This window comes from Eleginops maclovinus, chromosome 15 (assembly GCF_036324505.1).
Source record: "Eleginops maclovinus isolate JMC-PN-2008 ecotype Puerto Natales chromosome 15, JC_Emac_rtc_rv5, whole genome shotgun sequence".
Taxonomy (NCBI): Eukaryota; Metazoa; Chordata; class Actinopteri; order Perciformes; family Eleginopidae; genus Eleginops; species Eleginops maclovinus.
In genome coordinates, this window is record NC_086363.1 from 913,437 (window position 1) to 930,742 (window position 17,306).

Sequence of the window (17,306 nt, forward strand, 5' to 3'; positions counted from 1 at the left end):
CTCAGCTACTTCCTCTGGCTCTGAAACATCAACTACTACTTCTGGCTCTGAAACTTCAGCTACTACTTCTGGCTCTGAAACATCAGCTACTACTTCTTCTGGCTCTGAAACATCAACTACTTCTCTGGCTCTGAAACATCAACTACTACTTCTGGCTCTGAAACATCACTACTTCTTCTGGCTCTGAAACCTCAGCTACTTCCTCTGGCTCTGAAACATCAGCTACTACTTCTGGCTCTGAAACATCAACTACTACTTCTGGCTCTGAAACATCAGCTACTACTTCTTCTGGCTCTGAAACATCAACTACTACTTCTGGCTCTGAAACATCAGCTACTACTTCTTCTGGCTCTGAAACATCAACTACTACTTCTGGCTCTGAAACTTCAGCTACTACTTCTTCTGGCTCTGAAACTTCAGCTACTTCCTCTGGCTCTGAAACATCAGCTACTACTTCTTCTGGCTCTGAAACTTCAGCTACTTCTTCTTCTAAAACCTCTGGGACTTCTTCTGGCTCTGAAACGGCGATTACTTCTTCTTCTGGTTCTGAAACTTCAGCTACTTCTTCTGTTTCTGAAACTGTGGCTACTTCTTCTTCTGGCTCTGAAACTTCAGTTTCCTCTTCTGGCTCTGAAACTTCAGCTTCTTCTTCTGGCTCTGAAACTTCAGTTTCCTCTTCTGGTTCTGAAACTTCAGTTTCTTCTTCTGGTTCTGAAACTGTGGCTACTTCTCCTTCTGGTTCTGAAACTTCAGTTTCTTCTTCTGGTTCTGAAACTGTGGCTACTTCTTCTTCTTCTGGCTCTGAAACTGTGGCTACTTCTCCTTCTGGTTCTGAAACTTCAGCTACTTCTTCTTCTTCTGGCTCCAGCAATTCACCTTCCAACTCTTCTGAAACTTCCTCTGTTTCCGGGACACCCAGCCCAGCCTGTCCCTCACCTGGCAGAGCGTTAACGTCTTCGTTTTCTTTGGCGATTCCCGTTGCCTCGGTGGGCGGCTGGCCTGTGACGCCTGAAACTGTGGTGACGGTCCCTTCCTCTGCAGCCGTAGTGAGTAACATCTGAGCGGTGGGGGCGACAGCATCCAAACCCCCGCTGTCCTCCTCAACAGGAGTCAGGTCCTCCTCTGATATCACGTTAGGAGACAGGTTGATGTATGGAGCGTCCGTCTCCAGCTCCAGGATCACAGCAGAGGTGGGGATGTAGTCTCTCACCAGCTCGCCCGTTTCGTCGTGATGTATGGTTTCAATCTCGTGCGTAATGATTGGCAATCCTTCATTTGATGGCTCCGACTCACCCACGTAAATTGCCTCCTCGGTAATATCCTGCGAGGCGGGGGAGCGATCGCTGCTGCTCTCCGCCATCCCTCCCGTCACCTGCCATGGTCTCTTCATCGGGCACGGCGGTGGGATCCAGGAGGGTCACCAGGGCGTTTTCCTTCTCCAAGGGGGTGAGAGGGACCTCCAGCCGCGGTTTATCCACCTCCGGCTCAACAGTGGAAACTTCAAACTCGTTGTGAGAATCCGGCTGTGGACAAAACACAGGATTTATAAAATAAAAAAGATTGCATTAGCTGGTATTTGTCAGTGAGAGATTATTGAACGGGATAGATATTCTAATCTCCTGTTCCCATACATGTTCTACAATGTACATTCATTCACTCAGATCTTGTACTGAGTACAAGTAGAAGTACTCAGATCTTGAGTAAAAGTAGAAGTACTCAGATCTTGAGTAAAAGTAGAAGTACTCAGATCTTGAGTAAAAGTAGAAGTACTCAGATCTTGAGTAAAGGTAGAAGTACTCAGATCTTGAGTAAAGGTAGAAGTACTCAGATCTTGAGTAAAGGTAGAAGTACTCAGATCTTGAGTAAAGGTAGAAGTACTCAGATCTTGAGTAAAGGTAGTATACTCTAATATGATCCTCTCTGGAGTGTCTTTCCAGTAGCATGAATTAAACCTCTTACCTCGTTCACTTCAATTGTAGAGGTTGCTGAGAGAGCTGGTAGCCGGATCACTTCTGTCAGAAAGAAAGGAGAACGATGCACTGTCATAATGTGCTGCTAATCCATTTCCTCTACTGTTATTTTCCACATGTTTTGAGTGAAAAGGGGACAGTAGAATATCATATCATATAACGTCTGTTAGGGGAAGTTAGCACTGCACCTGGTTCGAAGTTAAGGGAGTTCAGATCGATTGGCAGCGAGGCCTCCTCTCGTAGAGCCTTGGCCACCATGTCTCTGAGGTCAGCGATGACTGAAACCTCCGGATTGTCGGTCGCCAGCTCCGCATCCTCCGAGCTGATCTTCGGGGAAGTTATCTCAAAGACGAGAGAGTAGTGCACCGAGATTCCTCCGGGACTGAAGACAAGAAACCCTCTCTGTGATTATCTCTTCACACTCAAACGTTCGATCAACTCATCTATAAGTGATTGTGTTAGTGCCACAAGGGTTTTAAGGGATTCTGGCTCAGTAGGATCTGCAGGGAGAGGAGTTCAACACGTAGCAGTTAATCAATCAGTCGTACGGTGGCCTTAAAACCAAATCAATGAGCTGAAAGAAGCTGAGAAGAAATCGGATCATTTTCACTACAAACTTTATCCTTTTTGCACTAACCGTAATCAACTGATCGAAAACCAAATCAATGAGCTAAAAGAATGTAAAACTTTAAGATAGTTCAGCAGACAGACAGAGTAAGAGCCTGGCTTGGAGTTAATTTAGCAGCTAATAGATGGATATGTCCCTCAGGAATGATGGAGACCAAAATCAGAGCTAAAATACTTACTTAAACTGTATATTTCTGACACTAAAACCAAGAAAATGAGCTAAAAGAAGCTCAAATGCTGAAGGAAACTGCAGGATTTCCGTACGATATTCAACCTTTTTGCACCACACAGTCATTTGACACTAACTGGTTGAATTGGGACTGGGAAATGTATTCATATCAATAGATAGATTTTTCTCTGCTTATCTCTTCCCTCTAAAATGTGTTAATCAACTAATCTATATGTGCAGGCCTAATGTTTTTGTCGGAGTCACACGTCCTGCAAATGTTAATTATATCTTTGGATTTAAGGGATTCTGGCTCCCAGCATGAGCTGCAGGGAGTTTAGCTCTCAGCAGGCGACCAGCAGAGGTAATCAGAAGTCGTGCGGCGCTGCAGTGAACAGAGAGGCACGCTCAGAATGCCAGGCGTGAATATCCGAAGCTAACGTGGCTCTGCATCAAAGCGTCATCTATATTCTGCACGGCTAACATCATCAGGAGAGACCCAGCTGATTTGCTCAGACTGTGATTATACACATTTCTATGCTTTTGTGGGAACGGCCAAACAAAAGCACTCCTTCATTAGATTGCAGCGGCCGTTCCTGCGCATCACTTTGTTCCCGACTCAGACAGCTATTTGTCTGCTTTGGACCTGATTGGGTCCCGTATCTGTAAACACACACCTTGTGTTCTCTCGGTGGGAGGCAGCTGTCCAGAATCTGACTGACTTTTCATGCATTTTAGGGCCTTTTTTTATTGTGTGTTCCCTGATGTTTTGGTTGTTTGACACTGTGTGCTGCTGCCTTTTGCATTCCAGTTCAAACAGTAACAGGCGGTATGTATTTAAAGCCACAGATATAATGGGAAAGGCTTTAAAATGCAACAGAAAAAGGTCAACGTTACCTTAAGCAAATAAAATGAAAGAAATATCATTAAGAAAACCGTCATTTATGTTGGGCGTGAGGAAGTTTAGCTGTCTTCATCTTAGCGGTGGTGACTGAAGTCATGTGACCGTGCTGTAGTTCCTCTATAGCCCAACATTAGCCTCCTTTAGCTTAGCGGTGGAGACGTGAAGTCATGTGACCGTGCTGTAGTTCCTCTATAGCCCAACATTAGCCTCCTTTAGCTTAGCGGTGGTGACGTGAAGTCATGTGACCGTGCTGTAGTTCCTCTATAGCCCAACATTAGCCTCCTTTATTCATTTTTAATGCACTCTCTCTTGTTTTGTTGTTTTTTCTTTGGTGTGTAAATGTCTGAATCCTCTGACTGTGCTTCACCTGTTTCATTAACCTGTCTTCACCCTTTCTGCTCCCAGCTCGTCTTTGTTCTGCTTCCCTCTGCAGCCCACACATTACAGTCTTTCAAATTTACAAGGTGAGAAATGTGCCTTGAAGTCCTCTCCTTGGGAGCTCAGCCCTCCATTTGTTTCCTCCTGTGCACAGCCTCAGTCTCACAGATCTGCTTTCAGGACTCTGACTCCTCGGCTTTGTCTCTGTCTCGTCCTACGATTCCCAGAAGATTTCTTTGCTGATCAACGACTTCAATAACTGGAGAAACTCTGTAAAACTAACAAGCTTTTCGACCTTTTTTAAGATATACTTCCACAATTTATTCCAGTATTTATTGTTCTTTGACAGTAAATCTTTTTTTAAACCCAACAATTTTACACATTTCTACACACTTCAATTCCTGATTGGCCACTTTCAGGCTGTCCCACCAGAACCATCAAACATCTTCAACTGGTTCCTACTTTTATGGTATTTTACCATATTTCTTTGCACAGTTTAAACGGCTTTTAATATTACTATGAAGTATTATTATATTTCACTAACCTTTAGACGGAATATAAACTGTTATAAACATAAATGACTCAATATGTTCTAGATTGAAATATGTTGTTAAGAGAAACCTTTTATTTATTTTTGTTGCTGAAAAATACTTGTTTGTTGGTGCTGTATTTTGGACAGACTTCTTCCAACTCATGGTGAGATGAGAGGACGCCTCCCCCCCACAAACACCACAGGGGGAGGATCATTAACGAGGGGAACAGCGAGACCACTTCTGGATCCGCAAGTCCTCCTGCCTTCAGCGGTAACGAGAGGAGGAACTTCCTCCCATCGAGTCAACGGTTCATAAACCCTCAGAGGATATTCAATCCTCACAGGACAACAAGACGTTTGTGTTGAAGGTGAAATAACCCAGGTTTCTGTGCATGTAAATGGTCTGCAAAGGCTAAAATACAAACGTTCCGGAGCATGGTGACGTCCCTATGGAACACTCACGCTCCTATTGGCTAGCGCTCATTGACACATTGTACAGGATAGGCTGAGGGGCGGGACATCTGAGTCCTGTGTCTGTCAAATGAATGAAAAGGAAGAGTGTTTATATTACCCGTCAGTGTCCTGCATCTCGCTGCCGTTGGACAGAAGGACAAAGAAAGTGTCAGAGCGGGAAATAAGAGAAGCACAATGGCGGGTGGGGGGGGAGGGGAGGAGACACCGGAAATAAAATGGAGAAAAACCATGCGTCACTGCAGAGAATACACGAGAATTTCGTTCCGGTAAAGTGCCAGGAAACCTTCAAATGTCAGGAACACCTGGGACAAAAACAAGCTACAACTTCCTGTGTGACATTTCAGTTTGTGCACTTTAAAAATACCTCCATCAGGATTCTGGGAATCTGTTTTCTAAGGATATATAAGTCCCATTAAGAGGTAAAAGTCAGACTCAAAACATGCAGAAGTGCACTTAAGTACAGTACTGGAGAACATGCACTTGCTTTACAGCTCTGTCTGTACATGAATGCCTGTAATTCAGCTCATTTTTACAATTACTTTTATTTAGTGTTCATGCTGACCCGGCTATGAATTTCAGAATAAAATAAAGACCTCTAATATTTATTAAAAAATCACTTTTTTAAACATGAAATTCGATGTTTGCCTCCTAAATGTAATGGAGTAGATAATACAAATCCTAATAAGGGAAGCAAAAGCATGTCTAAATAATAAAATAGGTGAGTAAGTGTACTTTGACTTGAGGATGTCAAAACAAGTTATTTTATTTTGAAAATCATTTATTTTGTAGAGTTATTTTCCCTTTTTTGTGTTTATGATGTTTTTGGTTGGATTATCTCAGGGTGTTTGGTTAGTATAAAGTACCATGGTAGTCAGAGTAGTACTTAAACACATTAAGTGCATGTACCCCCCCCCCCCCCACCAGCGCTTACCTGATGCCCAGCACGTAGATGGCTTTAAACCCCGGCAGTTTGACGAACACGTGCTGCATCTGTAGACAGAAGAGGAACTCTTTAACGCCTCCTTCCCCTGCACAGAGTAATTACCCCTGAGCTCGTTAATTAGCTGGCAGCATGCCCGTGTGTGGCTATAAAACAGCAGTGCATTGTGGGAAACCTTCATCGATATCTATCTTTGGGCGCGTTAAGCAGCTGGACGCTCTTATGACATAATCGCCTTTACGGGCCTCGTTGGGTAACTTCCTTCGGGACATCGCGTGGATTCTTTATCGGGAGTCCTTCAGTCACCAAATCGCTCTTTCTACTCATGACTCAGCGGTTTCAGGCGCAGTCATAAGAGAGTCATAAGAGTCGTAAGCTGGTGCATTGTGGGTAATCTTCTCCCTTTCTCCGGCCCTGACCTCTCGGCCCTCTAAGCTTCTTTACTTCCAGCTTTTTGTTTTACTATCAGAGAGCGGAGAGACATGTGGAGGATCAGATGGAACATTTCACAGAAGAGAGGGAAGACATGAGTGGTATGACCCTGTGATATTATTTTAACCATCACTATCAATATTTGAAGAGCTCTTCAGTTATAATATTATTAATAACATTTCTTTCAAAAGTCATTCAAAATAAAAAATGTGATGAAAAATGAATATATATTAAAAAATCACCAAAAATAAGGAGAAGAATAGTAGCCCTAGAAATACATGCAATATATAAGACTTTAATAAAGAGACAGCATTGAAGATGTGTGTGTGTGTTATCCTTTGTGCTATTTTCAGAACATTCTTTAACAAATGATGCTAATGCAAACAAATTGGTACACGTAACATCACTGAAGTGCGTCATAAAACCACTGAGAACGATGGAGATGTTGTAAATATGCAGCAGTGTTTGAGTCTAATGTTTATTTCTGAATTACTGTACTATAATCACAACAAAGTCTGAGGCCTCAAATCAGTGGGCGGAACATCTGCATTTCAGTCCCTGTTCCCAGAAGAGTATTTTTCTGGGGACTCTCTTCCCCTTTTTGTTGAGGTGGGAAAGGCAAGTACTGCTTTCAACAGCTTTCGGACATGTGTGCATGCACAATCATCCTTTTCTTGTTTAATCTGTGCAGGAGCAAACTATACGACTGGCTGATCTGTTGTCCGAATAGACGGAGATCGACACCGGTTGCACACGCCTCAGACCCCGGAATAACAGTGAAACTAAAGGTCCCACCTGGTCCTGCAGGTGGTGGGCCAGGTCGATGTACTGCGGCGAGTCGGGGTCGTCCAGCAGCTCTCGGTAACCCGGGTCCACGAGGTCGATGCTGAACTCCAACATCTGCTCCAACGGGCCCTCAGGGACCACGTTAGGGAGCTCCGACTCCTGAGGGAACAACAACCAGAAACACAGAGTCAGGGACCAGGAGGCAGGGTCAAGAGATCCCAGTCTAACCAGTGAGATGATGCCTTCAGGTTCCAACACAGAAATAGGTAAGTCAGCACCAGCCTCCGGATATATTAGATTATATTCCCTGAGTAAATCCATCAGTCATTGTTAAATTCTGATTATCATGTCCTTATATTCTGATGGAGGAACTTGAAAATGCTCAATAGGGCCAAGTGAGATGAGGACGGACAAAAACAATCAAATGGAAATCTGTCATTTTGATTCATCTGAATGGTTTGGTCCCTGCCAGACAATAATGTATAATAACAGAGAATAAATAACGAAGTGTTCATCACTCAAAACTGAAGAGCGCTCTTTCCAATCAGGGTAGATTCTTCCTCAAGCTTTTAATAATGAATATCTCAAGGAAACTTTCTTTTCCTGTGACTTTTCATGACCCTGCTGTGATTTTCAGAATAAAATATAACCTATAATATTTATAAAAAATGCACTTTTTTAAACCTGAATTCGATGTTTGCCTCTGAAAGTGGAGATAATACAAATACTCAAAGGAAGCAAACGCATGAATTAATAGTACCATACATAAGTAAATGTACTTTGACTACACTAGATGAGCGAGGAGGGTATTTTATTCTGAAATGCATTTGATTTGTATTTATGATGTTTTTGGTTGGATTAGTTTTCGGGTGTTTGGTGAGTATAGAGTAAATGTACTTTACTTTACACCTCTGTCTGTACATGAATGCTTCTAATTCAGGTGTACCAGAATTTTTACAATTACTTCTTCATTATCTTTTATTTAGTGACTTCATGCTGACCCTGCTATGATTTTCAGATCACAAAAATACAGATAATATTTATTAGGAGTTCTGAGATCCCATTTAACCAGGGAGATGATGCCTTCAGGGTCCAACACAGAAATACATAAGGCAGCACCAGCTCCTCTCATCGAGACGCCAATAATGTAAACATGCAGGACTATGAGGTTATGAACAGAGCTTCAGAGTTAATAGTGTTACTGAAGACGTATAACTGGTAATAACCTGCCCGTATACTGGTAATGTCAGTCCAGTTTGACTCCTGGAGCATGTTGAGAGAGATGTCTGCTCTCAGATCAGGTGAGGCTCGGTCTGAACAAACTCAGATGAACTCAGTGATTCATCGGCAGGCGAGAGCAGTAATTATCTGTGGAGAGACGGGATGCACAGCTGCAGCTCAGTGTGCAGGTGGAGAAAACAAACACACCCACAGAGCCGAGAGTGAACTTTTAGAGAGGAACGAGGAACAGGAGAGAGGAAGGGATTAGAGGACAGGGAGGAAGGGGACAGAGAGGAAGAGGTTAGACGAAGAGGAAGAGGTTAGAGGAAGATGTTAGAGAAAGAGAGGAAGATGTAAGAGCAACAGGAAGAGGTTAGAGGAAGAGGTTAGAGGAAGATGTCAGAGGAAGAGGTTAGAGGAAGATGTCAGAGGAAGAGGTTAGAGGAAGAGAGGAAGAGGTCAGAGGAAGAGAGGAAGATGTCAGAGGAAGAGGTTAGACGAAGATGTCAGAGGAAGAGGTTAGAGGAAGAGAGGAAGAGGTCAGAGGAAGAGAGGAAGATGTCAGAGGAAGAGGTTAGAGGAAGATGTCAGAGGAAGAGGTTAGAGGAAGAGAGGAAGAGGTCAGAGGAAGAGAGGAAGATGTCAGAGGAAGAGGTTAGACGAAGAGGAAGAGGTTAGAGGAAGATGTTAGAGAAAGAGAGGAAGATGTAAGAGCAACAGGAAGAGGTTAGAGGAAGAGGTTAGAGGAAGATGTCAGAGGAAGAGGTTAGACGAAGATGTCAGAGGAAGAGGTTAGAGGAAGAGAGGAAGAGGTCAGAGGAAGAGAGGAAGATGTCAGAGGAAGAGGTTAGAGGAAGATGTCAGAGGAAGAGGTTAGAGGAAGAGAGGAAGAGGTCAGAGGAAGAGAGGAAGATGTCAGAGGAAGAGGTTAGACGAAGAGGAAGAGGTTAGAGGAAGATGTTAGAGAAAGAGAGGAAGATGTAAGAGCAACAGGAAGAGGTTAGAGGAAGAGGTTAGAGGAAGATGTCAGAGGAAGAGGTTAGAGGAAGAGAGGAAGAGGTTAGACGAAGAGAGGAAGAGGTTAGAGGAAGAGAGGAAGATGTCAGAGGAAGAGAGGAAGATGTAAGAGGAAGAGGTTAGAGGAAGATGTCAGAGGAAGAGGTTAGAGGAAGAGAGGAAGAGGTTAGAGGAAGAGAGGAAGATGTCAGAGGAAGAGGTTAGAGGAAGAGAGGAAGAGGTTAGAGGAAGATGTCAGAGGAAGAGGTTAGAGGAAGAGAAGAAGAGGTTAGAGGAAGAGAGGAAGATGTCAGAGGAAGAGGTTAGAGGAAGAGAGGAAGAGGTTAGAGGAAGAGAGGAAGATGTAAGAGGAAGAGAGAAAGATGTCAGAGGAAGAGGTTAGAGGAAGAGGTTAGAGGAAAAGGTTAGAGGAAGAGGTTAGAGGAAGAAGAAGATGAAGAGGGAGAGGTTAAAGGCCACAGGTTAGAGGACAGAGAGGAAGATGTCAGAGGAAGAGAGGAAGAGGTTAGAGGAAGAGAGGAAGATGTTAGAGGAAGAGAGGAAGAGGTTAGAGGAAGAGAGGAAGATGTTAGAGGAAGAGAGGAAGAGGTTAGAGGAAGAGAGGAAGATGTTAGAGGAAGAGAGGAAGATGTTAGAGGAAGAGGAAGAGGTTAGAGGCCAAAGGTTAGAGGAAGAAAAACAGGAAGAGGTTAGAGGAAGAGAGGAAGAGGTTAGAGGAAGAAGAAGAGGAAGAGGGAGAGGTTAGAGGCCACAGGTTAGAGGAAGAGGTTAGAGGTTAGAGGCCACAGGTTAGAGGACAGAGAGGAAGAGGTTAGAGGAAGAGGAAGAGGTTAGAGGAAGAAGAAGAGGAAGAGGTTAGAGGTTAGAGGCCACAGGTTAGAGGACAGAGAGGAAGTGTTATTTACGACAGGAGTAAAACTGTTAATCCTCCCTTTCTCCCCCTCAGGGAGGACAGTAACGCGGGCTAAACACAGAGAGAGGTAAGTGAACACACTCAGCAGCATCAACGAGTCTTTGAACGCAGCACGTAATCCACTTAACCGCTCCTGCTGAGCTGCTCATGAATGGACAGCGGATTAGTGCAGCCGGGAAACGCTCAGCAGTCTTGTGACGGACAGATGACTTCTGGTAAGACGACTCAGATATCAGTAAACTCCCCTGAAACCGCGGGGAGGGAGGGGGGGTCTGTTTGGGCAAAAGGTCTTGCATGATTGGCACATAGTAGCAGATTGTGTAGTCCATTAAAGACTACAATTCCCATCATGCCTATTAAGAGACACATGGTCAATGTGTGAGGAAGAGGTGGACAGACTCAGTAGTCTCTCTTTTTTAATTAGTTTGACTCGTTTTAAGGACTATTTTGTGTGTGTGGATATTATATAAACCAAGCTATCCTCACAAGCCAGGGAAGTAAGTTCGAACGAGAGTTAAAAGAAACTGTTTTAATTAAATGAATCCATTTTAAAAAGAAGTCTCAGAAGCAACGTTTTTGAAGGTGATATTTGCAGCCGTGTCCGTGTAAAAGGCCTCCTTCAGCTCCTTCCTTTGACCTGTAGATCTATGGTGTGCGTTCAAGGTGTACTGGGAAGTGGGAGTGTCCGAGTTCCCAGTTGAAGATTGGAACGCTGCCTGAGGTCAAGCTTGGACTTGTCACTCCCAGTTCAGACGTCCAATATAAATGGAACACAAGCTAGTCTAGAGTTTGGTTACCTCCTCTTCCTCTTCCTCTGCTTGCTTCGTCTCCTCGGGGGTCGGAGAGGCAGTGAGGATCGGGGGGGAGATCGTGGTGATGGAGGGCACGGCGACCGTCTGAACCTCTGTACCTGCAGCAACCACATCAGCAGGAGAACACTCTTTAAAGTAGAGACACTACATACTGATATACACCTGAACATCGGCAGGAGAGGACTCTTTAAAGTAGAGACACTACATACTGATATACACCTGAACATCAGCAGAAGAGGACTCTTTAAAGTAGAGATACTACATACTGATATACACCTGAACATCAGCAGGAGAGGACTCTTTAAAGTAGAGACACTACATACTGATATACAGCTGAACATCAGCAGGAGAGGACTCTTTAAAGTAGAGACTCTACATACTGATATACACCTGAACATCAGCAGGAGAGGACTCTTTAAAGTAGAGACACTACATACTGATATACACCTGAACATCAGCAGGAGAGGACTCTTTAAAGTAGAGACACTACATACTGATATACACCTGAACATCAGCAGGAGAGGACTCTTTAAAGTAGAGACTCTACATACTGATATACACCTGAACATCAGCAGGAGAGGACTCTTTAAAGTAGAGACACTACATACTGATATACACCTGAACATCAGCAGGAGAGGACTCTTTAAAGTAGAGACTCTACATACTGATATACACCTGAACATCAGCAGGAGAGGACTCTTTAAAGTAGAGACGCTACATACTGATATACACCTGAACATCAGCAGGAGAGGACTCTTTAAAGTAGAGACACTACATACTGATATACACCTGAACATCAGCAGGAGAGGACTCTTTAAAGTAGAGACTCTACATACTGATATACACCTGAACATCAGCAGGAGAGGACTCTTTAAAGTAGAGACACTACATACTGATATACACCTGAACATCAGCAGGAGAGGACTCTTTAAAGTAGAGACTCTACATACTGATATACACCTGAACATCAGCAGGAGAGGACTCTTTAAAGTAGAGACACTACATACTGATATACACCTGAACATCAGCAGGAGAGGACTCTTTAAAGTAGAGACTCTACATACTGATATACACCTGAACATCAGCAGGAGAGGACTCTTTAAAGTAGAGACTCTACATACTGATATACACCTGAACATCAGCAGGAGAGGACTCTTTAAAGTAGAGACTCTACATACTGATATACACCTGAACATCAGCAGGAGAGGACTCTTTAAAGTAGAGACACTACATACTGATATACACCTGAACATCAGCAGGAGAGGACTCTTTAAAGTAGAGACACTACATACTGATATACAGCTGAACATCAGCAGGAGAGGACTCTTTAAAGTAGAGACACTACATACTGATATACACCTGAACATCAGCAGGAGAGGACTCTTTAAAGTAGAGACTCTACATACTGATATACACCTGAACATCAGCAGGAGAGGACTCTTTAAAGTAGAGACTCTACATACTGATATACACCTGAACATCAGCAGGAGAGGACTCTTTAAAGTAGAGACTCTACATACTGATATACACCTGAACATCAGCAGGAGAGGACTCTTTAAAGTAGAGACGCTACATACTGATATACACCTGAACATCAGCAGGAGAGGACTCTTTAAAGTAGAGACACTACATACTGATATACACCTGAACATCAGCAGGAGAGGACTCTTTAAAGTAGAGACGCTACATACTGATATACACCTGAACATCAGCAGGAGAGGACTCTTTAAAGTAGAGACACTACATACTGATATACACCTGAACATCAGCAGGAGAGGACTCTTTAAAGTAGAGACTCTACATACTGATATACACCTGAACATCAGCAGGAGAGGACTCTTTAAAGTAGAGACACTACATACTGATATACACCTGAACATCAGCAGGAGAGGACTCTTTAAAGTAGAGACTCTACATACTGATATACACCTGAACATCAGCAGGAGAGGACTCTTTAAAGTAGAGACACTACATACTGATATACACCTGAACATCAGCAGGAGAGGACTCTTTAAAGTAGAGACTCTACATACTGATATACACCTGAACATCAGCAGGAGAGGACTCTTTAAAGTAGAGACACTACATACTGATACACACCTGAACATCAGCAGGAGAGGACTCTTTAAAGTAGAGACTCTAGCAAAGCTCTCTACAGTCTGTACATTTGAACAATATACATTATATTGTTCCTGCTACAAGCAGCAGAAAGAATCAATAACAACATAATTACTGATTGACTATAATAATAATAACAACAACAATAATAATAGAGAGGTTACCTGCTGCCTCTGGGATCCGAGGTGCAGGAGTCACCATCTCTCTGCTGCAGAACGAAACACACACACACACACACAATGTTCATTATGTCATGATGTTATTCTGCATGTGAAGTCACATGTTGTGTTTGAATCTATGTTTTGCATCAGAAAGATGAGAGACGTGTATTTACAGCAGCACACTTCGCCTCGACAAACGACAGGAAGGAATCTGATCAATTTACACCGGGCCTCAGGTCACTCATATTTGAGTTTGCATGCAGGGAGGATCATATCCCAGTCTTACCGTGACGGAGGCCTCCTGTCTTTCATCCGGTTCAGCCTCTGTATAGAAACACAGACCAGGTATTTAATATCTCTCTCTCTCACACACACACACACACACACACACACCCACACACGTTCTGGTCTGGAGGGAGGTTCACAACCCTTCAGGCCATAAAACCAATTAAATATCCAATGTAAAAACTTGAGTGAATTTTAATGACAAATGTGTTATTTCATTTTAAGAGACACTCTGTTCTGAAGTGTCCTCACCCTGGTGATCATGCTCATGTGCTCGTCGGAGCTGCTGAAGTTCTGGGCGATGTCGGAGATGCACAGCGACTCGTGTTGACACGTGTGAACCCACTTCTGGTACTCAGTGGTGCCGGGGATCCGGTCGAAGAAGATCCTGAACGCCTCCCACACCGCCTCCTGACAAACTGACACACACACGCACACGCACACACACACACACACACACACACACACACACACACACACACACACACACACACACACACACACACAGCATTAAACACACTGCTCTTCTACACAGCAACAAATCTGAACTGCAAACTGAGGTGTCAAAATGTTTCTGCACTTTACTTCCGACTGAGACCCAGCTGTCCCCACGCTTTGTCTCCGGGAGGATCTCTTCTTTATCACTTGGGTTTTTGTTTGGTGGAATATTAGGTTGTTTGGCAAGAACAAGTAATGGGCTTTTAGTGTTATTTTATTTAGATGTTTGTATTATTTAAATTCTATTTTTATAAAATGTTAAAGTTATTTATTTTATTTGTATTTTTAGAATATTTAAAAAAGATTACACCAAAATATTTATTACTTAATATTCTGCTTCACAAAATCAACAGGTAAGGCTTAGCTCTTCTGCTTTGCTTAAAAAAGGCATGTATGCATTGGAAAGTTCAATTCAATACAGAAAATTGATTTGAGAAACAGGTTACTATTAAACTACTATTTCCCGCTTCGCTCTTCATCCTCTTTGCGTCCGTTGTGATCGCACCGTAGGATAATGTTTAATAGTTGGACATACATCTCGATCTTAGATGAGGAAAAGAGTCTATAACTGAGGTATTTATTTTACCTCTGAGCTGGTAGTAGGCCTGGTGGGTGGCCAGCACCTCGTCGACGGTCTCCTGAGGACAGATCCTCACCCCGGAGAGCAGAAACACCGACCTCTTGGGTCTGCGTCGGACCATCTCGAACCCCGAACCCTCGTTCTGTGAGGACGCCTTCAGCAGATCCGCCAGCCGCACCGAGCCGCCGGGTTCTGGTTTCAGACCCAGGTCCAGCCAGCTGCCCCCTGCTGAAAGACAGGAAGTGATGCAGGATCAGAAGGATGGGGAGGGTGACATTTAAAAGTTGTTGTTTGGGGGAAAATAGTCCTTACTTTCTGACCCATTATCCTCATTTCAAGCTGTTCTAAAATATCCAGGAACTCAGAAAACAGGTGATAAATATCTCCAATCCTTCTGGACCTTAAGGTTTGTACATACCAAGGTGCACCAAACTCCTTTTTTGTGGCTTTTTAGGAAGAAATGTGGGGTTGAAAGTCTTTAAATAAAACCAGCAGTATGCATAAATCATCCTGAGCTTTTTGGAGATGTATATTAAAATATGTTATATTAAATGTAAAACATATTTCCTTCTCCTGATTTAAACTCACCACGCTTCAAAATGCATCAAAAGCCCTAACCCTGATCCCTCTCCTCCCATAATAATCAGTTTGAAGCCCTGTAGGTGTCCCTCACTTTGTCTCTGCTTCCTGTTATTAGAGGACATGAGCAGAGTGCAGTTCATTTCATATTTCTATATTTCTGTTTGCCAGGGTTCGGGGTCCCCGCCTTGTTCCCACTCGTCCTAAAATAAAAAGCTCTCGCTGCGTGTTGGAGGGTGCTCGTAATAACAGCATTAACCAAACAACATCACAAAGCATCCGGTGGATTCAGGAGGGCTTTAGATAAAGTGGATGTTGTAATTCAGCGCAGGAAATACAGAGGAGAGGAGAAGGTTGAAGACAAAGCTTTACGTAAAACATTCAGATCGTGAACTACAGGAAACCTTTCTGTCAAAGCTTCCTTTCCCAAATGGCAAAAAAGGATATTGTTTTTAAAATAATATAAATAAAATAATGACAATAATTCATAAAAAACGGATGAAAGAAAAAAATAGTTGAATTAATAAATATATATATTTAAGAATAAAATAAAAAAGAAACTTTAAAATAATAATAATGATAATCAATTATAAAAGGAAATAATAAAGAAAAGAATAATAAATTGAAGAAAGAAAAAAATAACCATTTAGAAATAATAAAAATTAATGAAAGAATAAATATTTAAAATAAAATAAAGTTATAAATAAAAAAACTAAGAATAAATAAATAAAAATATGGAAGAATGATTAAATAAATATGTTTTAAAAACAATAAACATTTAAAATAAATTGTATTAATGCAAAAATAAAAGAATGAAAGAATAAATATTACAAAAATATAATAAAAACAAAATTAATTATAAGAAATTATATATTTTTTGAATCCAATAAAATAAGTAAAAACACTTCTTTGGTGATCCAATCAGAAGTGGACAGCTGTAAGTGTCGGTGTGAAAGCTCTGAGATGCATTCAGGTGAAAACACATTCAGAGGGGTCTTTTGGGGTCAAAATAAAACCCATTGCTGGCAAAACATATATTAAAGCGCGCTGTTATCCCTTCTCTATTCTTAATCAGCATGTTTGCAAATAATCAGAAATACTGAGTTCAAAGGAGGGATTTACTCCTTCACTTCTCTCCGTTTTATGCAGCTTTACAGAGCCTTTGTGTGTCCTCTGGTGGAAACACCTCGGGTATTACTTATGTAATCGTAATAGGCTTTGCCTTGCATTGTGACCAAGTTCAGTGCAGATCAAATCCTCACATCGGAGCGAGCTTATTTATCTGAGAGAGAACTTTATTAGTGTTGGTGTTTCTGAAGTTGCTTTAAAAGGGATTTTGTGGATAAAATACAAACAAGGCTTACCTTTAAACCCGGCGGCTTTTGGAGCGAGGACCAACAGCAGCACGAGTCCGAATTCCCAAAGCATTATGGGAGTAGAGTTTCTGAATGAAAATATGAAATGAAATCCTGCAGGGGGGGTCTTTATCTCAGGTGCAGCTCATGTTTGCAGGTTGCATGGAGGATCGTTCAGGGCCCCGAGCTGCGGCTCGTTATGATCGCTGCAGGACCAGTTCCTCCTCCTCCTCCTCCTCCTCCTCCTCCTCCTCCTCCTCCTCCTCCTCCCGGGGCATTGTGGGTCTGCGGGAGCTGTAAAGTGTGGCAAGAGTGACGAGGTTAAAAAAGAAGGCACCCTTTCTGGAATAATCTGTTTATCTACTGCTCAGACATAATCCGTCTTTACCCTGCGGCCTGCAGCCCTGGCGTCATCCTGTTAGTGGCTTTCTGAGGGCATCTGTCACACACACACACACACACACACACACACACACACAGACATGCACGGACCCACCCTGACACCTGACCTCTTGCCGGTGTTTCCCTGGTGTTTCTAATTTTAGCATTCAGAGGGAT

General features: G+C 42.7%; 1 protein-coding gene across 1 annotated transcript in view; it reads right to left on the reverse strand.

Annotated features, from left to right (window-relative positions):
- LOC134877197 (titin homolog) overlaps nucleotides 1–16,926 on the reverse strand; it is a 31,376-nt gene extending 14,450 nt beyond the window's left edge. Inside the window, 13 exon segments of the mRNA XM_063902615.1 lie at nucleotides 281–1,291; nucleotides 1,293–1,523; nucleotides 1,960–2,012; nucleotides 2,159–2,372; nucleotides 4,058–4,094; nucleotides 5,983–6,041; nucleotides 7,219–7,368; nucleotides 11,158–11,270; nucleotides 13,455–13,498; nucleotides 13,738–13,775; nucleotides 13,989–14,155; nucleotides 14,821–15,042; nucleotides 16,758–16,926. Coding sequence (XP_063758685.1) covers nucleotides 281–1,291; nucleotides 1,293–1,523; nucleotides 1,960–2,012; nucleotides 2,159–2,372; nucleotides 4,058–4,094; nucleotides 5,983–6,041; nucleotides 7,219–7,368; nucleotides 11,158–11,270; nucleotides 13,455–13,498; nucleotides 13,738–13,775; nucleotides 13,989–14,155; nucleotides 14,821–15,042; nucleotides 16,758–16,821 — 2,403 coding nt within the window. The 5' untranslated portion in view covers nucleotides 16,822–16,926.
- Nucleotides 16,927–17,306: the final 380 nt, after the last annotated feature.